The sequence below is a fragment of the Zosterops lateralis genome (assembly GCF_965231275.1).
Source record: "Zosterops lateralis genome assembly, chromosome: 3".
Taxonomy (NCBI): Eukaryota; Metazoa; Chordata; class Aves; order Passeriformes; family Zosteropidae; genus Zosterops; species Zosterops lateralis.
This window is the reverse complement of record NC_139764.1, coordinates 55,871,872-55,889,843: the sequence shown is the minus strand read 5'-3', so window position 1 is coordinate 55,889,843 and position 17,972 is coordinate 55,871,872. Positions and strand designations below refer to the sequence as shown.

At 38.2% G+C, this 17,972-nt stretch overlaps 1 protein-coding gene across 3 annotated transcripts in view; it reads left to right on the top strand.

Annotated features, from left to right (window-relative positions):
• The window catches only part of PLEKHG1 (pleckstrin homology and RhoGEF domain containing G1), a 123,859-nt gene that overhangs the window by 102,107 nt on the left and 3,780 nt on the right, over positions 1 to 17,972 (top strand). For all 3 annotated transcript variants that reach the window (XM_083858192.1, XM_083858193.1, XM_083858194.1), the window contains 12 exons: positions 5,825 to 5,871; positions 6,334 to 6,484; positions 7,454 to 7,585; positions 9,950 to 10,132; positions 10,221 to 10,316; positions 10,431 to 10,517; positions 12,345 to 12,378; positions 12,808 to 12,903; positions 14,104 to 14,142; positions 14,602 to 14,624; positions 15,759 to 15,977; positions 17,072 to 17,179. In XM_083858192.1, the coding sequence (XP_083714318.1) occupies positions 5,825 to 5,871; positions 6,334 to 6,484; positions 7,454 to 7,585; positions 9,950 to 10,132; positions 10,221 to 10,316; positions 10,431 to 10,517; positions 12,345 to 12,378; positions 12,808 to 12,903; positions 14,104 to 14,142; positions 14,602 to 14,624; positions 15,759 to 15,977; positions 17,072 to 17,179 (1,215 nt within the window). The remainder of the gene's footprint in view (positions 1 to 5,824; positions 5,872 to 6,333; positions 6,485 to 7,453; positions 7,586 to 9,949; positions 10,133 to 10,220; positions 10,317 to 10,430; positions 10,518 to 12,344; positions 12,379 to 12,807; positions 12,904 to 14,103; positions 14,143 to 14,601; positions 14,625 to 15,758; positions 15,978 to 17,071; positions 17,180 to 17,972) is intronic.

Sequence of the window (17,972 nt, the reverse complement as noted above, 5' to 3'; positions counted from 1 at the left end):
CTAAGTGCTGCTCTTTCACCAGATCTCTTGCTTCAGCTGAATCTGAGAAAGCTGTAATTTATCTAGTAATTGGTCTTTTGTAAGCATTGAGAGACCTTAGTGATGGCACCTCTGCTACAAAAGTAAGATACATTTTTGTCCCATTGCAGTGGGGTTTATGGCAGGTTGTTATTGCTACAGATAGCCTGGATTGAATTGAATTGAGGGAGAGAGAGAATCGGATAAGGCCAAGTGCAAAGTCCTGCTTCTGGAACAGAATAACCCCATGTGCCCACTGAGTCTGGCTGTCTAGAAAACAGCTTATCAAAAAGGATCTGGGGTCCTGGTGGGCAAGAAGTTGTGAGTAAGTCAACAGAGTACCTGTGCAGTGAAGGCCAGCTGGGAGGTCTTCAGGGTATTGATAGATAGAACAGTTTGGAGCTGGTATGTATTTCTGCTATATGGCTGCTTGTAGCTGGGACCACTGGGACTACTCCTGCTGGGATGCAAAACAGAGATTGTGCAACTGATAATAAAAAGTCCAAGAAAAAATTGTGTTCTCATTCAAATTGGCCAACTGAAAGGGCTTGTCTGGTAGACTTTCTGGCCATTAGTTCCAAACCCCATCTGCATATCATTGCTTGTGCTTTTTGTTCCTTTGTCAAATGCTTTAAGCATTTTTATTATTGGCAGGCAACTGCCTGATGGCTCAGAAATTGCTGGAGATTGCAGTACTAACAGGCATTTTTTAGCTTCATCCAGACAAGTGCAAACATTTAAAAGCAAAATCAAACAATACGAAAATACCCCACAGTTCTGGTTTTGGCCATGAGGATTTCATTACAACAACTGCTGACTGTCTTAACAAACTCCAGTTGTCCATTCTTGGTTGCTTTTGTCTTCTCAGCACCGAGAAATGGAAATAAAACTGCCTTTTTTGGCTGCATATGCTCCTTCAAGTCTTATGGGACTTTGGCCATTTATTGTTTCATTGCTTTGAGTGCATTAGATCTTCACTGTGAGTTAAGCAGAGAGATATTATCATGCTGAAGTCATAGCTCACAGCCTTAGCTAATGGATGTAGCTGTGCTGGAGCTTCTTGAATGCTTCCAGTGGAACTGTGCTTAGGTTACACCGGCTCTTGACCTAGTGCCATTTTTCCACTCAATTGTGAATATTGTAGGTGTTGCAAATCTTAAGGTATAACCAAGTTTTCACTGTAGTTACTGTGTTTGCTTTTTGCACTCTTAAGAAGCTCAGTAACTGCATAAAGTAGAAGTTGTTTCTTTCTTAGAATTCATGTGAAATCACACAAAGTTGGTTTGCATGTATAACAGAACAGTTACTGTTAAAGTAACTCTGAAGCTTGTTGTATAAAATATTTTATATTTACAAAGACGTGGGGAGCTTGATTTTTGAAGTTTTGGATCAGTCTCTTTGAACTTTGTTATTTTATTTTGCTCAATAAAATTTCTTCTATAGCATATCATACTTCTTTCACACAATCATACATGACTGTGCTTCCTGTGTATAACTTTCATGCTTCAGTAGTAAAAAGCCTTGTAACTTTTAAGGGAAAGGATTATCAAAACACATTTCAGCTTACTTTGAACAAAAACACATCATTGTGGACTTGAATCTTTATCTTAATTTTTTTTGTGCTGAGTACCCGAAGTAAATAGCCCCTAAAATGGCAGCTTTGATTTATTAACCGACTCTGGCACTGGTTTTAGTCTAAACTAGCCAGTAACATAAAACTCATTAACCAATAAAATAATGGTGCAAAGATATGACTTTATGGAAATGTAAATATTTAATAGCAACTTACAACATTGTATTGAATCCCTCTGCTTTTAAATATTTTAATACATTAATAACTCACAGGCAAATAGACACAAATGCAGAAAAACACACTTACTTTAAAAACCTGCTATTCAGTCATGAATTGCAGTCTTTCTCTTTCTGCCTCAAGATGCAGATGGTGTGGATGGGTATTTGTTTAACGGTGTGGGCTGGCTGCTGCATGGAAATAACCTGCCTTTGAGGGTAGTGTTGTACTAGTTCAGTTTATACCAGTTTTGATCCTCTCTCTTTGTCTAAAAGAACTGTATTAAAACTAGTATGTAAAAGTTCTTGGAGACATTTTGCTGGTAACTAATTGGAGACTGATAAAAAGGTTCCAGTGCAGCTTAGCTATGACTTAATTATTCACACAGAAGACGGTTTATAAGGTTTTTTTGCCAATTCAGTCTTACATTTTCATAGTAACAATGCCAGTGTTAATTAGAAGATTGACTTCAGTATTCTCTACATTTACATATAAGTGAGTTGTTTTAAAGAAAAGCTGAATTCTGGCACATTGCTCTTCTCACTCAGCACCCTAGAAATTCAGAACATATGTTTTCTGAAAGGCATACTAACAGCTTAACCAAGGGGAAAGAGAGAATTACTTTAATCTAGCATCTCGTTGGTGAAGAGGAGATCCAGGCAATTGGCTTTAGTTTGCACACTGACTCCACCCATTTTCTCAGTCTCCATTTTCTTTTAAAGTGCCTTTTGTGGCTGTAAAAAAGCACAGTGCACTAAGAGTTGAGGGAAGATCTGGAATGCATGTGGAGGAGATATGCAGTGAATTGATTTCCATGTGAGGGACTAGTGTAAGTGTAGCTGGGGTCAGCTCATGCTTGGTTTTGCTCTTGAGAGGGGCTTGCAGTCAATGCTGATGAGCCCTCAGCTTGAGTCTCAGGTTTTTGCAGCTTCTGCCACAACAGCTTTAGGCCCCCAGATTTAAACTGATCTCTGGAGCACTTCCAGTCTCCATGCAGAGATCAGTTTTAATCTGGTTTGAAGACAGTTGATATGAACAAAACTGTTTTCAAGCTAAGGAAGTTTAAGAATGTCCAAAGAAATATGGATGAGCAGAGCTGGTATTTTCCTTATGTTGTGAAAGTATTTGGAAAAATAATAAATCCATTTTAGTTCCTGGTTTTTCTTTTGCTCCTGTTCTGAGCAGTGCAGTTTTGTCAGGATGAGGAGGAACTTCTCTTGGAAGTGGCTCTCTTGACCACTTTTCCCAACATGTTTGTATGAATCTGGCAATGCCTGGGCAAGGTGTATGATGTTGATTCACAAGAGATCTGCAAATTTAAATGTGTATCAACAATCTCATCTTGGAGGCAAAACACATGTACTTGACTTTCTCCTGGCACTATGCTCACATTGCTCAGTAAAAGTAAATGCTCTCTGATGGTTCTGTGTGGTGAAATCAGCTGTGGAGCGAAATGTACTGGAAATGTACTGGAGCAAGTACACGTGTAAGTGCAGTATGGAATTTGGTGTTATGTCTGTTCAGAAAACAGGGATGATAGTGAAACTGTTCTTAAGGTTTACAGGTATCAAGGGCATAAGAAACTATTTTTTTTTTTAAATACAAATTCATTGCATATAATAGCTAGACGAAAATTCTTTTAAAACAAAAACAACAACAAAAAAACATTAAAAATTCTGACCTTGTATAAAAAAACTCTAAACCAAAACCCAAATCAAAGAGCAAGAGTGTGAAAAGGCTCCTGGGGATTTCAGACATGCTTTTGATTTTGAGGGGAATGTGTACACAGCCTACTCTGTAACCCTGAAGTGTTTGGCCTTGTTCGTTTTACAGATAGTACTTTCATTGGTTAAAATTTCACAACAGATAATCTTTTCCTTTTTAGCAGAATAATCATGTGATATGAGCAGAATAGAAACATAAAAATAAATTGGCTCAAAATGTTCTTCACTCTGCTTATGAAGTAATTCTATAAATTGTATTATTCTGTTATCATAGCCATGGGAATATATTAAAATTTATACCAAAATCCCCTAAATGAAAACTTCGAATTATTACATGCATAAGTAAAATAAATTACAGTTTTTCACCATACTGAATTTCACCTTAGTGTTCTCTCTTAAGCACTCTGGCTTATTATGAGTGCTGGCTAGTTTGGTAGTGATTGCCAAAGAAAATTACACAGTGTAATACCTGCAGCTCTCTGAGGTTTGTTAATTCTTCATTTTGAGTGGAGAGGATTTGGAGCTGGGGTTCCAAGCATGGAGAGGGAGTGGCTGTGACACAGGCTCACTTCCTCTGCATGTGGATATGGGGCGTAGGTAACACTGCCACAAAAACTAGCTGTGATGACAAAGTCAGTTCAAGTGTGAAAAACCAAGCTAAATTATTTAACTGTACTTTTGTCAAGACTACTTTTAGTTGGTTTGTTGGTTTATAGGAGGAGAGCAGTTTAATAAGCTTACAGCCCACCAGTGAATAAATGGGGATCACAATCTCCTGGGGGAAACATTTATTAGAAGTTTGCTTGAGTTATTTTTTTCAGAACAGTGAATACTGAAATCCAGTAGGACATACTGAAATGAATTGCAATGACTTGTACTCCTGCAGGGTAACATCTTACTTTATACAGGGTCCTTATGGATCACTGCTCAGTGGAGGGATGAATGGCACAACCTGCTTTACCCCAGGAGAAGGGGACAGGACCAATGCTGTTGGAATTGGCAAAGGGCTCTGCTGGAGATGGCTCGTTCTGATGAATGGCTGAATGAAAAACAGCCAAACCCCAACAGTGATAAACAAAAGCCACAGCCTGTGTCAACCCTCTCCCCAGGGGTGGTGCTCCTCAGAGCACTGTGCCTTCTGTGAATGCAGATGTTTGGTCTTGCCATTCACCAGCAGTGACCCCTGGGAGACAGTCCCTCGTGAAGCACAGCTATTGTGCTGCAGAATGCCAGAGCCCATTCTGAAGATGCTTTGAGTGGAAACTGGGGTCTTACTCACTGCTGGAGGATTGTGTTTTATCTGTCTAGGTCTTATGAAAGAAAAAGTGATTGATATGGGGAGCACTTTGCCATTCTGCAGTGCTTTCTTAGCCTTTAGGACTCCAGTAAGCTGCAGAAATTGTGTCTTGTTTGGGACAGAAGTTCGTAGGCAGATGTGGACTTGGAGCACATGAAAATGTGTCTGGAAATCTCTTCTTCCACAGAGTTAAATGATGATTAGTAAGAAAAACTCTTGGGCCAGGGAAGAAAGAAATGAAACTCCGACTTCAGGTCTGAGAAGCTTATCTTCATTAAGTTTGAGTAATTTCAGTGTGACAGGCAAGTGTGGAAACCCACCCAGATCTAGTCACAACTTGTTGGGGTAATAGCTGTCTGCTTTCACATAATTTACTTCTTTAAAAAATCGCTTTTGTGGCTTCTGATTTCACGCTTAGACTGTACTCACATGTCAAAGTATTTATAATTGCTTGAAAATGGCACACCAAACATAACCTGCAAAACTTATTTCTCTCAGTAAATACACCAGGTACATGGTGTGATTGTTGGGGCTGTCCTGTGCAGGGTCAGGAGCTGGTTGTGGGTCCCTTCCAACTCAGGATATTCTACAATTCTGTTATATGGGTGTGCTTCAGCACACAAAAAAACTGGATAAGCAAGCCAGCCAGCTGTTTGAAGGATGTATGTGTAGTGATGGTGTTTTGGTCAGGTTTTTGGTTTTTTGGGGTTTTTTGAGATGCTTACATTTTCATAGGGTACCTTGGAGACTTTGTTGCGAAGTCTCTTGTTTTATCTCTGTGTAGGTTTTCTTGGTTTTTCTTTCAAGTAAAGGAAAAATCTCCCCCCAAAAAGATGAAATTAAATTCTGGTGGTGTTAGGACTGTCACAGTGAACATAGAGAACTCACTGATCAGGAACTGAAGGAGGATTTGTCTTGAGATCATCATTATCTTGCACACATTAGCTGCTAGTTTGGCAAAATCTCAATATATGCAAACTTTTTCTCCCTGTGCAGAGTGAAGATTTCCACATTTATACGCAGTACTGCACCAACTACCCAAGGTAGGAATTATGGGTTCCTTTTCTTCCTTTGTCCTTTGGTCTGTTTCTGTAATGCAATTAAAAAAAAAAAAAAAAAAAAAAAAAAGTCAGCTTCTCCCCTTCCTAAATTGGAGGGAATTTACCTTTTATGTAAAAAACGCATTTTTAAAAATGCTTATCTGAAGTTTTGTTTCATCTGTTCTTGTGCTTCATGGCTTTACCCTTCTTTAGAAAATGCTTGTCTTATTCTGGAATGCTGCTTATATAATTCCCAGTAAGTGAGATTGGTTGCATGTCAAAGGGGAACATAGCTGAATGCACAAGATAAATAAATAAAAAAAGCCAAACCAAACAACAGAAACAGCAGTTATGAGAATGGGAACCTGCTGCCCCTTTTTACAAGCTAAAAAGGAAGCCATTCTTTACTTTGCCTACAGACTTATGGAAACAGAGTATCTTAAAGCTGTGTATTGATGCTTTCAGGTCTGTGGCTGTGCTGACAGAGTGCATGAGGAACAAGGCACTGGCCAAGTTCTTCAGAGAGCGGCAAGAAGCACTGCAGCATTCTCTGCCCCTGGGCTCTTACCTCTTGAAACCTGTCCAACGCATCCTCAAGTACCACCTGCTTTTGCACGTAAGAAATGTATTTAGTTTAAGGCTGCAGCACATCCGATTTCCTGCCTCTGGTACAAGGCTTGGTGCTTAGAAAGGTTCTGGTTTTCCTCAAATGCACTTCCTTTTGCGGGTATTTGGTTTCAACATGTGGAGACTTTCTGTCTTTGTCACTTCACACCATATGCATCTATTTGGAGTGGGAAATTTATGGTAATTATTTTAGACACATTGCATCAGTCTTTGCATCCAATTAATTAGCACTTTTTTGGAAAACTGGTGTGTAATTCTGAAGTTGTTTGGAAAATTCTTGTCATGATTACACATTTTGTACACAAATTTATTGTTCCAATGAAGAACAATGTTTTTCCACATGTTGCAATGCTGGGGGTTGTTGAAACAAGGACTAAATACATATAAACACTCTGACTGCTAAGAATTTTGTGGAGAGGAATGATGGAGGAAGTGGGAACTCTTTCCACATTCAGTGAACTGAATCAAGCAAGTTTCGGAAATTCATGCTTTATTGTTAACATTTTCTGCATATGTTTCCTATTAGAGAGTCATGTTCTATTGAAGTGTAAAGACACTGATCCTTATTTTAAATGCCTGGTGCTTTTCTGCTCTCCAACTGTAAAGCAATGCCTAGTGTAATTCCATCAGGATTTTGTAAGTGTGTAGAAATGTTCTGTGTTGTAGGAAAGCCATTAAATGCTGTCTGAAAAATCTCCTGTCAGTGCGCTGCGCTCTCTTTCTGTGCCTCTCTGCTCACACTGCCTGCCTCAAGTGTACTTGCCGCTAACTGAACCCAAAAGCTTGACTTTGTTTCTCATCTTGTGTTAATCAAATTAATAGCAACATGCATCAGTAACAAAGGCAGGAACGTTGCCTTGGAGTGGTTGTGGTGCACAGATAAAACTACAGTATTGCATTTGACTGGGAAAGGTCACTTAGGAACAAAGGGATTCTGGTTTTTTTCCCTTTGTCTTAGGAAATAGAAAACCACCTTGACAAGGACACTGAAGGCTATGATGTGGTTCTGGATGCCATAGATACCATGCAGAGAGTGGCATGGCATATAAATGACATGAAGAGGAAACATGAACATGCCATCAGGCTCCAGGTGAGTTCCCAGAGAGGTTTTATGGGTGTTTGTGAGCTGATTTTGTCAATATATATGCAATTAACATTTTTGAGTTTATCTTTTCTTTTAATCTTTGTCAGTCATAATTTAGACTCCTGTTGAGCATGCCTGTGGCTGTTTGATCTTGGAAACCATGGTCATAACTGCTGCAGGAAAATCTCAGACATCTCTAACCTACAAGCAGCATCCTGTAAAGCATTTATTTTGCTGTAATATGGAACTTAAGATAACTCTTCTTTCTTCCTTTCCCTCAATTGTACAGGACTGCTGTACAACCCTAGGGCATGGCTTTGTTCAGAAATCCTGTGGTTTCCGATTTCTTCCCTTTGTGCTGATTAATTTTGTTTTGAGGCATTTCTTTTGCTGATTCTTGTTTAAGTACTTCCCTCTTGGGTTTTAGAAAACTCATTATCAGTTGCTTTGTGAAAAGCATAAACCTAGAAACGTGATACTTGGAAAAACTCTAACTTCGCTTCATGAAGATTTTTTGAGGAGAAGAAACAAAAGCTACACCCTGAGTAATTTTTGGCATCAAGGGCAAGCTCTTCTGTAGAATTTTTTGCCCTCACTCTGTTTCCAGGTTCCCAGTGAATCACACTTTCATGTTACATTTTCAATATTTATATTACTTTAAGAAAATTGGGGGGATTTCTTAGTTTATAAAAGGGAGTAATAAGCTTATCCCATTTCGGAAATCCATGTCATGTAATTCTTTGTGCATTTTTTAACATACATTAAATTTATTCACCCTTTTTGTGGGTTTATTTTTTTTAAAATTTTTTTTTCCTGTTTTGGGGGGGTTTTTTCTGTTTTGGGTTTTTTTTAACGATTGTTTATTTTTTGTGTTGCTGTTGTTTATGTGTAAGGAGAATTTGACAGTGTCTTGCCTGCAGCAGGGTAACCTTTGCCACACATTGCTGGAAATGCATGCTAATGTCTTTTAACAACAGTCTGCTATAAATCTGAGTAATTATATTCGGCAATAAATTGAGGTTAAATGCTTTCAGGAAAAAAAAAGCTTTTTTTATTTATTGAGCTCAGCTGGCAAATGTATGGGGTTGTGGAAAATGTTTATGTTCATAGTTCCCCTTTAAAAAAGTAAAACCTGTTTTAGCAGCCATAGGGATAGGTCTTCTGTGGGCTCTCCCACTGTGATGTGGTCTGCAAGTACTGCAGCAGCAGTTCCTGCACAAAGTGTCCCTCAACAGTGGTGGACTTGATCCTTATGCTGTATCCTGACTTACTAACAAGTTCCTGGAGAGATCTGAAACAATGCAACTTTTAAAAATCTTTTCTTTTTCCTTTTTTTTTTTTTTTTTTTTTTTAAAGCCAAGTGTCTGTATAGTCCAAAGTGGGCTGCTTTGGGGTTTTATTCCTGTGAATGCTTTAGCCTGCATTGGTGCTTCAAATGGACTAGGATGTGTTCTAACTGAAAGCTCTGTTAAAGTCTAATGTCCTAGACTGGCCAATTGCCTCGGATGAGGCAATCTGTCCCTGCTTTGCTAATGCTGCCAGGTTTAAAGTCTGTGGATGTTTTTAGAGAGTTTCCTAGTTAAAAGTTTAGCCTGCTTTTAGAATTTGATGTCCTATGCTCAGGTCCTATGTCATTGCCATTGACAGAAGACACAAGTAGCTTTAAGGAAACAGAATAGCCATAGCTAAGTGACACAGTCTTGAGAAGATGTTCTTAGATGTTTCTCCAACTCTTTTTTTTTCCCTTAAGTAATAAATAAGGTGAGAAATATCTGTGGTATCTACACTAACCATTAATATACAAGCAAATATTCAGACGTTCAGTTAACTGAATCACTTGTGGTCCTTCAATCCAAACACCTCATAGAAGTGTCTTCTGTGATGGGCCTGTAGGACGTGGACATGGCATTATAATTCATTCAGTGGGAGACCACACAGCTTCAGAGGGATACCCAGGGTGGGAGCGAAATGTTAAGAGGGGTTGGTTGAGGACACTGAGGAGAGTGTGACAGAGACTGATGAGCCAATTACAGAAGATTTTCTGTCTCTGGGATCAAGGGGAGCAGAGGTTGTGCTGTTTCATTACAGGCTGCCCTAGGGAGTTCAGGGCTCTTTGCTGCGTCTATGCAGAGCCAGTAACCAGGACTCAGAGCATGTTTTAGTGTGGGCTTTGCAGTGAGCCTCCAAGCTCCTGGCTGCAATGTTACCCATAACCTACCAACCTCAGGATTGGTGTCTGGTGACTTTCCACTGTTAGATGTTAAACATTATATAGGAGAGCGAGAATGGCCTCCAGCAGATTGTTTGGGACTTTTGTTTCAGCAGGATCTCTAAAATGAATTTTGTTTTTTGTTCTTTGATCTGTTGCAGGAGATACAGAGTTTGCTCACTAACTGGAAAGGGCCAGATCTAACGAGTTATGGGGAGCTGGTGTTAGAAGGAACGTTCCGCATTCAGCGAGCCAAAAATGAGCGCACATTGTTCCTCTTTGACAAGATGCTGCTAATTACAAAAAAGAGAGATGAAATGTTTGCATACAAAGCTCACATACTGGTATGTCAGAGAGCAGGTGGTAATGTGCTGTCTACAGGTCTCCCTAAAACTCCTCTGTGATTCACATTGTTTCCTCTCTTCATTGCAGTGTGGAAACCTGATGCTTGTTGAAGTAATACCAAAGGAACCACTTAGCTTTAGTGTCTTCCACTACAAAAATCCTAAGATGCAACATACTGTCCAGGTATGACAGAAACCTCCTTGCCCACTGGGTAACCTGCCTCATGTCCGTATGGTGTTTATGACCCTGCATAATGCAGGAATGCCTTTTTCTCATGATGCCCAATTTTTTTGTCAGGCAAAGTCACAACAAGATAAGCGCCTTTGGATTCTTCACTTGAAGAGGTTAATTCTAGAAAATCATCCTGCTAAAATTCCTGCCAAGGTAAAAAAAAAAAAAAAAGGCAAAACCAAAAACTAACCAACCAAACAAAAAACCCAAACGAAATCACAAGACACCTCCTTGTATAAGTACTAACTTAAAACAATCTTGTTAGCTGAAAGGTGCATGCAATATACAGAGAGTTTAGACTCCAGGATGTTAACTAATGTGTTTTTTCCTTATATCTTTAGAAGTTCCTCTGAATTAATGGGAAAGTTCCACTATAATTATCTGCAGGGCTTGGTATGGGAATAGAAGAATTTAACTGGGTTAGCAGCATTTGCCTGCCAAGAAAGCTTGACTCTAGGACACATCTCTAGCTTGATGCTGCCTGTGTGCAGAGCACTGGGATGCACTATTTGCAGTACTGTAGATATTTTTAATTTTAATCAGGCTTGGTTAAGTATCATAGAAGTGAAGCCATTGGCAGCACACACTTCACTGCAGTGACACATGCTCGTTCTCAACCCCACATCTTTATCTGGGACATCTGGTCCTTTTTGGTGGGATAGCTAGCAAGCTTTATGCTGGAAAAAATGAGGCACTGATATCATATTCATAGCTATAATATCTTGGAATGAGGAAATCTCCTCTTTATGAAATCCTGTTTTAGAGCTTCGGGTGATGTCTCCCAGTATAATACACAGCACCTCTCAAAGGGGGTTAACCCTCGTTAGCTCTTGCCAAGACACAACAGACACTCATGTGGAAACAGGATTTTTTTTCACACTGAGTTTGCTCTTGGTTTTTCAGTTTCCCTGACTGCTTTTTCACTCAGTTTTATTCTGTAATGACTAAAAAAATCTTACCTGTGACTGATACGCACCATAACTGTACTGTATACTAACACGCATTTTCAACAGTGTAACTAAAAGAGATTTTGGGAGAAAAAAAGCCCTAGCAGGTCCTATTGCTAATTCTTCTCCTCTTCTCTTTTTGTTGACAAAGTCTATTGAAGGTATAATGTTTATGCTAGTATCCATACTTACACTGTAAATACTCACTGCAGCTTATTAGGCTGTTAAAAAAGAATTTACAGCATGATCTCAGCCTTTGTATCATTTTTTCCTTATTTCTTATTTGATTTTTATGTTATCTGTGTAAAAAAATTGAAGCCAAAAATATTTTCTTCTCAGAGAAATAATTTCATTTGAGAAAAGAAAAGTCTAATGAAATAAATCTTTGAGGTTATCTGCATCTTTTTAATTTTTTTTTCCCTGTCGAAACAGTAATTGCTCGTTGTGAGGCTTCAGTCTGCCCACCTTCTGGAGAATGTAATAGTAGTCCACATGTGACACCTGGTGGAAAATCACCAAACTGCACCTGTATATCTTAGGATATTTCAGTTTAGATTATTTTCTTACTTAGTAGCTGATATGCTTCCTAAAGCATCTGATTTTTTTTTTCTATTAAAAAAGGGACAAATTTTAAGCAATTGGGAGATGCTCTTTATCCTGCATCAATCTTACTTAAACCAAATTATGGGGGATTTTTTTGGGCACACACTCTCCTTGCACTGCCTGTGCAGAGGTGGGCACACAAGACAAAGATTGTGGGTGTAGTGAGCAACAGGTTTTGTGTGCAGACCTGGAGATAAGCTCTAGTGAGTTCCTGCCACCAAAATTTTCCTCCTATATGTAATATGTCTATTACACAGAGAAAAACAAAAAATACAAACCGAATAAATAATGCTGCTAACCATATTTATTAGTTCCCAAATTAAATTTGCTGTTATTTGCATATAAGCTCACTACTATCCGTAATATGAAATACAACTTACCCTGCTACTAACAGTTTTAACTTGTTCATTTGTTACTTTTTCTCTTCCAGGCCAAGCAGGCAATTCTTGAAATGGATGCCATACGTAAGTTGACTCTTTTTCACTTTTGTTTAAAAAAATTCGGCTTTGTTGATGTCATCTGAGGTGGAATATTGCCAGGCTTATGTTCCTTGAATTATGACCCTGCTGGAAAAGGCAAAATTAGATGCAGATCCTGTAGAGTTTGTTGGGAAGGCTCTGACTGAGACACTGGCAAACAAACGTGATGGTGGTGGATAAATGTTCCTGGGGCAGCCCTCTGGAGCCAGGCAAAGCTACATGGGTAAAACATTCCCATGGCAACCTGGTTAACATCTATGCAGCATATATTGCTTGTGTAGCTTCAGGCTCTGATGAGTATAACTGTATTAGGCATAAAGAGATGATGGCACTGCATCCAAAGAGAGCTGCCAAGGTGTGTGAAGTGCCATCTTTGTCACTCTCTTATTCTCTGTGCCTCTGCTTGTTCCACAGATCACCCAGGTTTCCACTACAGCCCTGAGGGAGAAATGAAATCTTCATACCAGCCTAAGGAAGGCACTACTCCTCACAGAGTGAGAAGGAAATCAGGTGAATAAACTCATTTACGCCCTAGACGACAAAAGGAAAAACAAGCAGGGTTATTTTAGGGGTGCATTAGACTGGGCACATTGAATTGTTTCTTAATCTGCACTCCAGGCAGATTTAACAGGATGAAGTATCTTATTAACCATTTGTTGGTTTTGTAATTTTTTTTTATCTGCTGTTTCCATTTAATTTAAGGAATATACATTTATAATTGTGGATGTATAAAGAACATTTGGTACTCTCTAACAGATTAAAGTGCATATGCAGGAAAGCAAGTCACATTATTTAAATCTGAAATCCCCCCCTTACTGCAGTTATTATTGTCTCAGAAGTGGTTCCATGCTGATTATGATGGGCTTATTATTTCAAAACATGATTACTGTCTGTACTTAGTGTAATGTTTGTCTTATGGATAATAGATACTTGAGAGGTGGTTTTGCTGACTTTGGGCTTTTTTTGCCCTCCTAGCTCAAACATATATCCATAATTACTCTCAAAGACACTGCCAGTGTCTTTGTAGTTGGATGACTTCATGTTGCAGTCTCTGTGTTCTCCTCTTTGTCTCCTTAAAGACCTTTCCAATTTGGTGTGTAACATTGTATAATTGGGAATGACTTAAATAAGGCTTGTGAGAATATTGATGTAATGATTTAACATACATCAGCATTTGTGTCTGAAAAGCAGTCAAGTTCTAATTATGTTTGAAGTATCTTCTTTGTTTCTGAGGTGTTTGCACACCTTTGTTGAATTGGTGCTGCTCTTTCTGTAAAAGGAAGAATAAAAAATACTGATCAGAGGGCCTCCTATGCAATCTTCAGCTACTTACACTTTCTAAGCTCATCTAAGACTTTGGTACCTTATGCATATTTCTAACAAAAAATCTCTAACACCATGGAGCAATAATCAAGGTCTTTTGAAAGCAGGAATCTTAGCATAGAATAAAAATTTATGTGTGCCTTGATGAATGGAAGGCAACTACTATTACATTAAGAAACAAATATGTTCTTTGGTAACACCTGTAGGTTTGACAGTTCAACAAATCTTCTTTGTGAGGTCATTTTGCAATAAGGAAATTAAAATCTGGCTTCACTGCATAGGCTCAGAAGCTTAAATTTTTATATACATGTTATAAAAAGTTGTCCAGGATGCCCACAGCTTTCTTTTGAATGCCACAGTGGGTAAACATATTGTTGTCTTTTTCAGAACCCTCATCTAGAGTCCATAAAGTTTTGAAGTCAAATGGTAAGATATTTTGTGTACTGTTTACTGACCTGGTGCTTCTGTACTTTGTAGAACAAATGAAGACAGATTCTTATTTTCTTATAAATGGCCCTAGATACAGTAGGAGGAGGAAGAGGAATTTGGGGGGGGAAAACCAAACCCAAAATGTTCGTGTTTAAATATAATATCTGCTTTTCCACACTTGGGGATTGGTCCTGTTAACATCCTAGGACCTGAACACACCAAGTCTTGGCAACTGTGAGCAGTTCCTCAAATCATAGCAGTGCTGCAAAATCAGGGCCTCAAGTGGAACTCTGGTAAAGCTCATGCTCTCTCTGTTTTATCGGAAATCCTGTATAGTCTGTTTGCTCAATTGCTTCTGCATACAGCTCCCTTTGGGGAATTCATAATTGGGGTAGCATTGAAATGGGCATAGACTGACACCAGTTTGATTACTCATTGATATGTTTCTGTTTGCAGATATAAGTCCAGATATGCAGAAGGTAAGCCATTCCTTAAATTTCTTGTTTTATCCCATTCATATGATTTTAGAGCACAGTATTTACTGGAGAATCTTCATCTTCTTGGTTGTGTTGACCTTAAGAATGAAAACAAACCCATAAATGTTATTTTTAGCATCTCAAATAAGATTACTGCAATGAAAGAAGTAGAAATACAGCTTACTATTTTGGGAATATTTAATAAAGAAAAAATCACCGATCCATATATAGTTGTGGTTTGTAATACAGTCCAATCAATTACTAGTGCTATAGGAAACTTAAAAAAACCACTAAAAGATCACATTATCTTTGCGTTTATTAAATAAGACTGGAAAATTTCAACTTACTCTGAGATATATATATATCTATCTATCTATAGATAGATATATAATGATATATCACCAAACAGAGCACATGCAGCTTAAGCAGATTGTAATGAGCATTTCTAATTTTTACATTTTCTGTAAGAATTTGTATTGAAATTCCAAGTGCAGTTTGAAGGTCTCATTTTGAATTTCAGGTCTTAGGGTTTTATTTAGGATGGAATTTAAAAAGTGTGTGTGTTATAAACAGAGTACATTAGATGTTACTTCATTGTCATACCATAATATTGAAGCTCAGGATTCGATGTGAATGAGGTCTTTTGTGTGTACTTTTTCAGTTTTAAATATTACATGGAAGAGTACTGGTTGTATGTTGCAATCAGGACATGAAAAAACTACACTCACCCATCAGGTTGAGAAGTGAGGGGGGAAAGGGACAAAGAGGTTATTATGAATTGGGGTTTAAATAGGATCTGGAATTTGATCAAGGATTGGGGGATGAGAGGAACACCTCTCTGACCCCAGTGGTCAATTCAGAAGTCCATCAATTTGTCCTTTCTCCTAGAAAGAATGTTGTTTACAAAACATCAGTCTTTGTTGATCTTAAAATTTGTGAGAAACTCCAGTAGAAACATGAAAACAATCAGAAGGCTGAAAATCAGGGTGACAGTCGTACTTACTTCTTTATAAATCTCATTTCAGTGCAGCTAACTGACAGTAGGTTAAATGTTGCCCAAGTCTGATGTAGGAGGATCTTACTAAAATATTGAATCTCTATAAACTTCTAATCAAAGTTCATGATATTTTTTTTAAGCGGATGGGCATTGAAGGAGCCCTATTATCTCAAGCCACCAAACTAGGATCAAGTGAAGCCTTGCTGAATTCTAGGAAAAAGGTTTCACTGGAGCCCAGTGGGCTGGAGAGCCAATTTCAAGAGTCTATTGAACCAGCCTACAGTAGTGATCACGATGAAACTCTTCAGACTTCTGCAACAGAACAGATTGATGCTGATGATGAAGAAGAGTCTGAACAGGTAGGAAAAAGAGGGGGAAAAATAAAATATTTTTTTCCTGGGAAGAATGGAAGAAGGATTAAAATTATATGTAAAACAGGCAGGGATGCATTGCAAATGTTTGCAACTTTCTCTCCTTAGAAACATTTTTATTTAGGCTTCACACAATACTCACTTGCATTTTGACAAAGAAGATGTAAAAGCCCCTATACAGAGGGAGAAATTCCAGCTGCTTGAATTTTACTTTGCAGTCCTCCAACCTAGTTGTTACAAAAAAGTTTTACCTGTTGCACACAACTGGCTTTTCCTTGCTTCTTCAAGTGATGCCATGAAAAAACCTTTATAGGCTGCATGCAGAGACAATGCCTTCAAAGCAAGGACTTGAATATTAAGTTAAGATTCAGGCACTGTTGCATGTAATGGGATGTTCCTTGATTGGTGAGCCTCTGGCAGTAGCTACAAATGTGTGAACTTGAATATGAGAAGTTTTGAGTAGGATTTCTGAAAATGAGTCTTTATCTCTTACTACTGCACGGATGGTAGTTTTTCTTACTCAGTGTGATGTTTCCACACATTTGTAGTACCTTTGAAAGACGAAAAATCCAACTTCACAATGTGGCTGTATTAAAGAATTTAAATTTTCAGTTTATTTGGTTTAGTTGATACTGAGGTCATATCCTTGTGTGGCTCATTTATTTTGTGAATTATCTGAAACTAGTTATTGAAATTTTTTGAAGCTGACTGCATTTCTTCTTTGAAATTACACTATTTGCATTATAAATATTTGACAAAATAGTACCTTGTACCAGTGTAGTGCAGGTCTTGTAATTCTTTCTTGCCAACATAAGTAAGAATGAAAGAATGAGTAAGCACAAAAAATACCACAAAATTTTAATACTATTATCTTAGTGGTTGCTGCTAGATGTGGCAATGATACTTTTACAGGTTTTATGAGCTCTGAATAATTCTTGTGGCAGTGCTGACGACTCATAAGCTGTTTCATCTCCCAGTACGGGTCCCTGACCGGTTCTAGCTCCTAATAATTCCTCTGAATGAAACTGTACAAAGAACTGTAGATTTTATTATGTCCTTCTTTTTTTTTTTTTTAATCACAGCAAAACTCTCTGCAAAAATCAAAAGGGGGAAGGAAAAGACTTAATAGTCAAGCTGCTGAAAATGTTGAAAAACGGAGAAGTCTCAATCTCAATAAATGTGAAATGCAGGTAATTAATTATTATTTTTTACTTCTATTTTGCTATGCATCACAGGTATGTCAAAGAAATATGTTTTCCCTGGGTTGACAGATATATCATCTTCTGTTTATGTAATGTATCAATGCTTATATCATTAAAATATTCATATCTATGACAAAAGACTGTTTTGGGGGCTGGGAAAAACAAGTAATTAGCATTAAAACAAGCATTAACTGAAGACAAAAGGAATTATCTTTCCTTCTCCCCCCCAAACTCTGGACAGCAATATCTAAAGCATCCTTTATGTTGGGATTAGTGAGCATGTGGCCTTGCTGCAAATTAGATCTGGATGAAAACTTACACTAAAAAGAAAAAGAAATTTTCAGTGGCATGTGCTAGAGACCATAAGATTCCTTTCTGCCAGGGTTATAGGCAAGGAAAAGGAGAAGAACAAAACCTTTGGCACAGACCCAGAGTCAGATTAGCTTAATCCAACTGTGAAACTGCAGAGTTAGCATAAAAGGTTTAATCTAACTCCTGCCAAACAAATTTGCCTTTAATTACTCATGCATTAACATTAGCTACTGTCTTGTATTTGAAGTAAGATGTTATTAAACACCAAGAGTCAACTCTGAGCCATGGTAAGGATTAGGAGGCAAAGTAGTCTGGCACTGCCACCTTGGCTCCCTCACTCCTTGTTGAGAGAGGGCATTTGCCCAACCCATCTCCACATGATTCTCTGCTGCAGGACACACTGGTGCTATGGCAGCCCTGTGAAAAGAGAGAATTGCTGTATTATTACAGGGATATGCTAATGTTACCT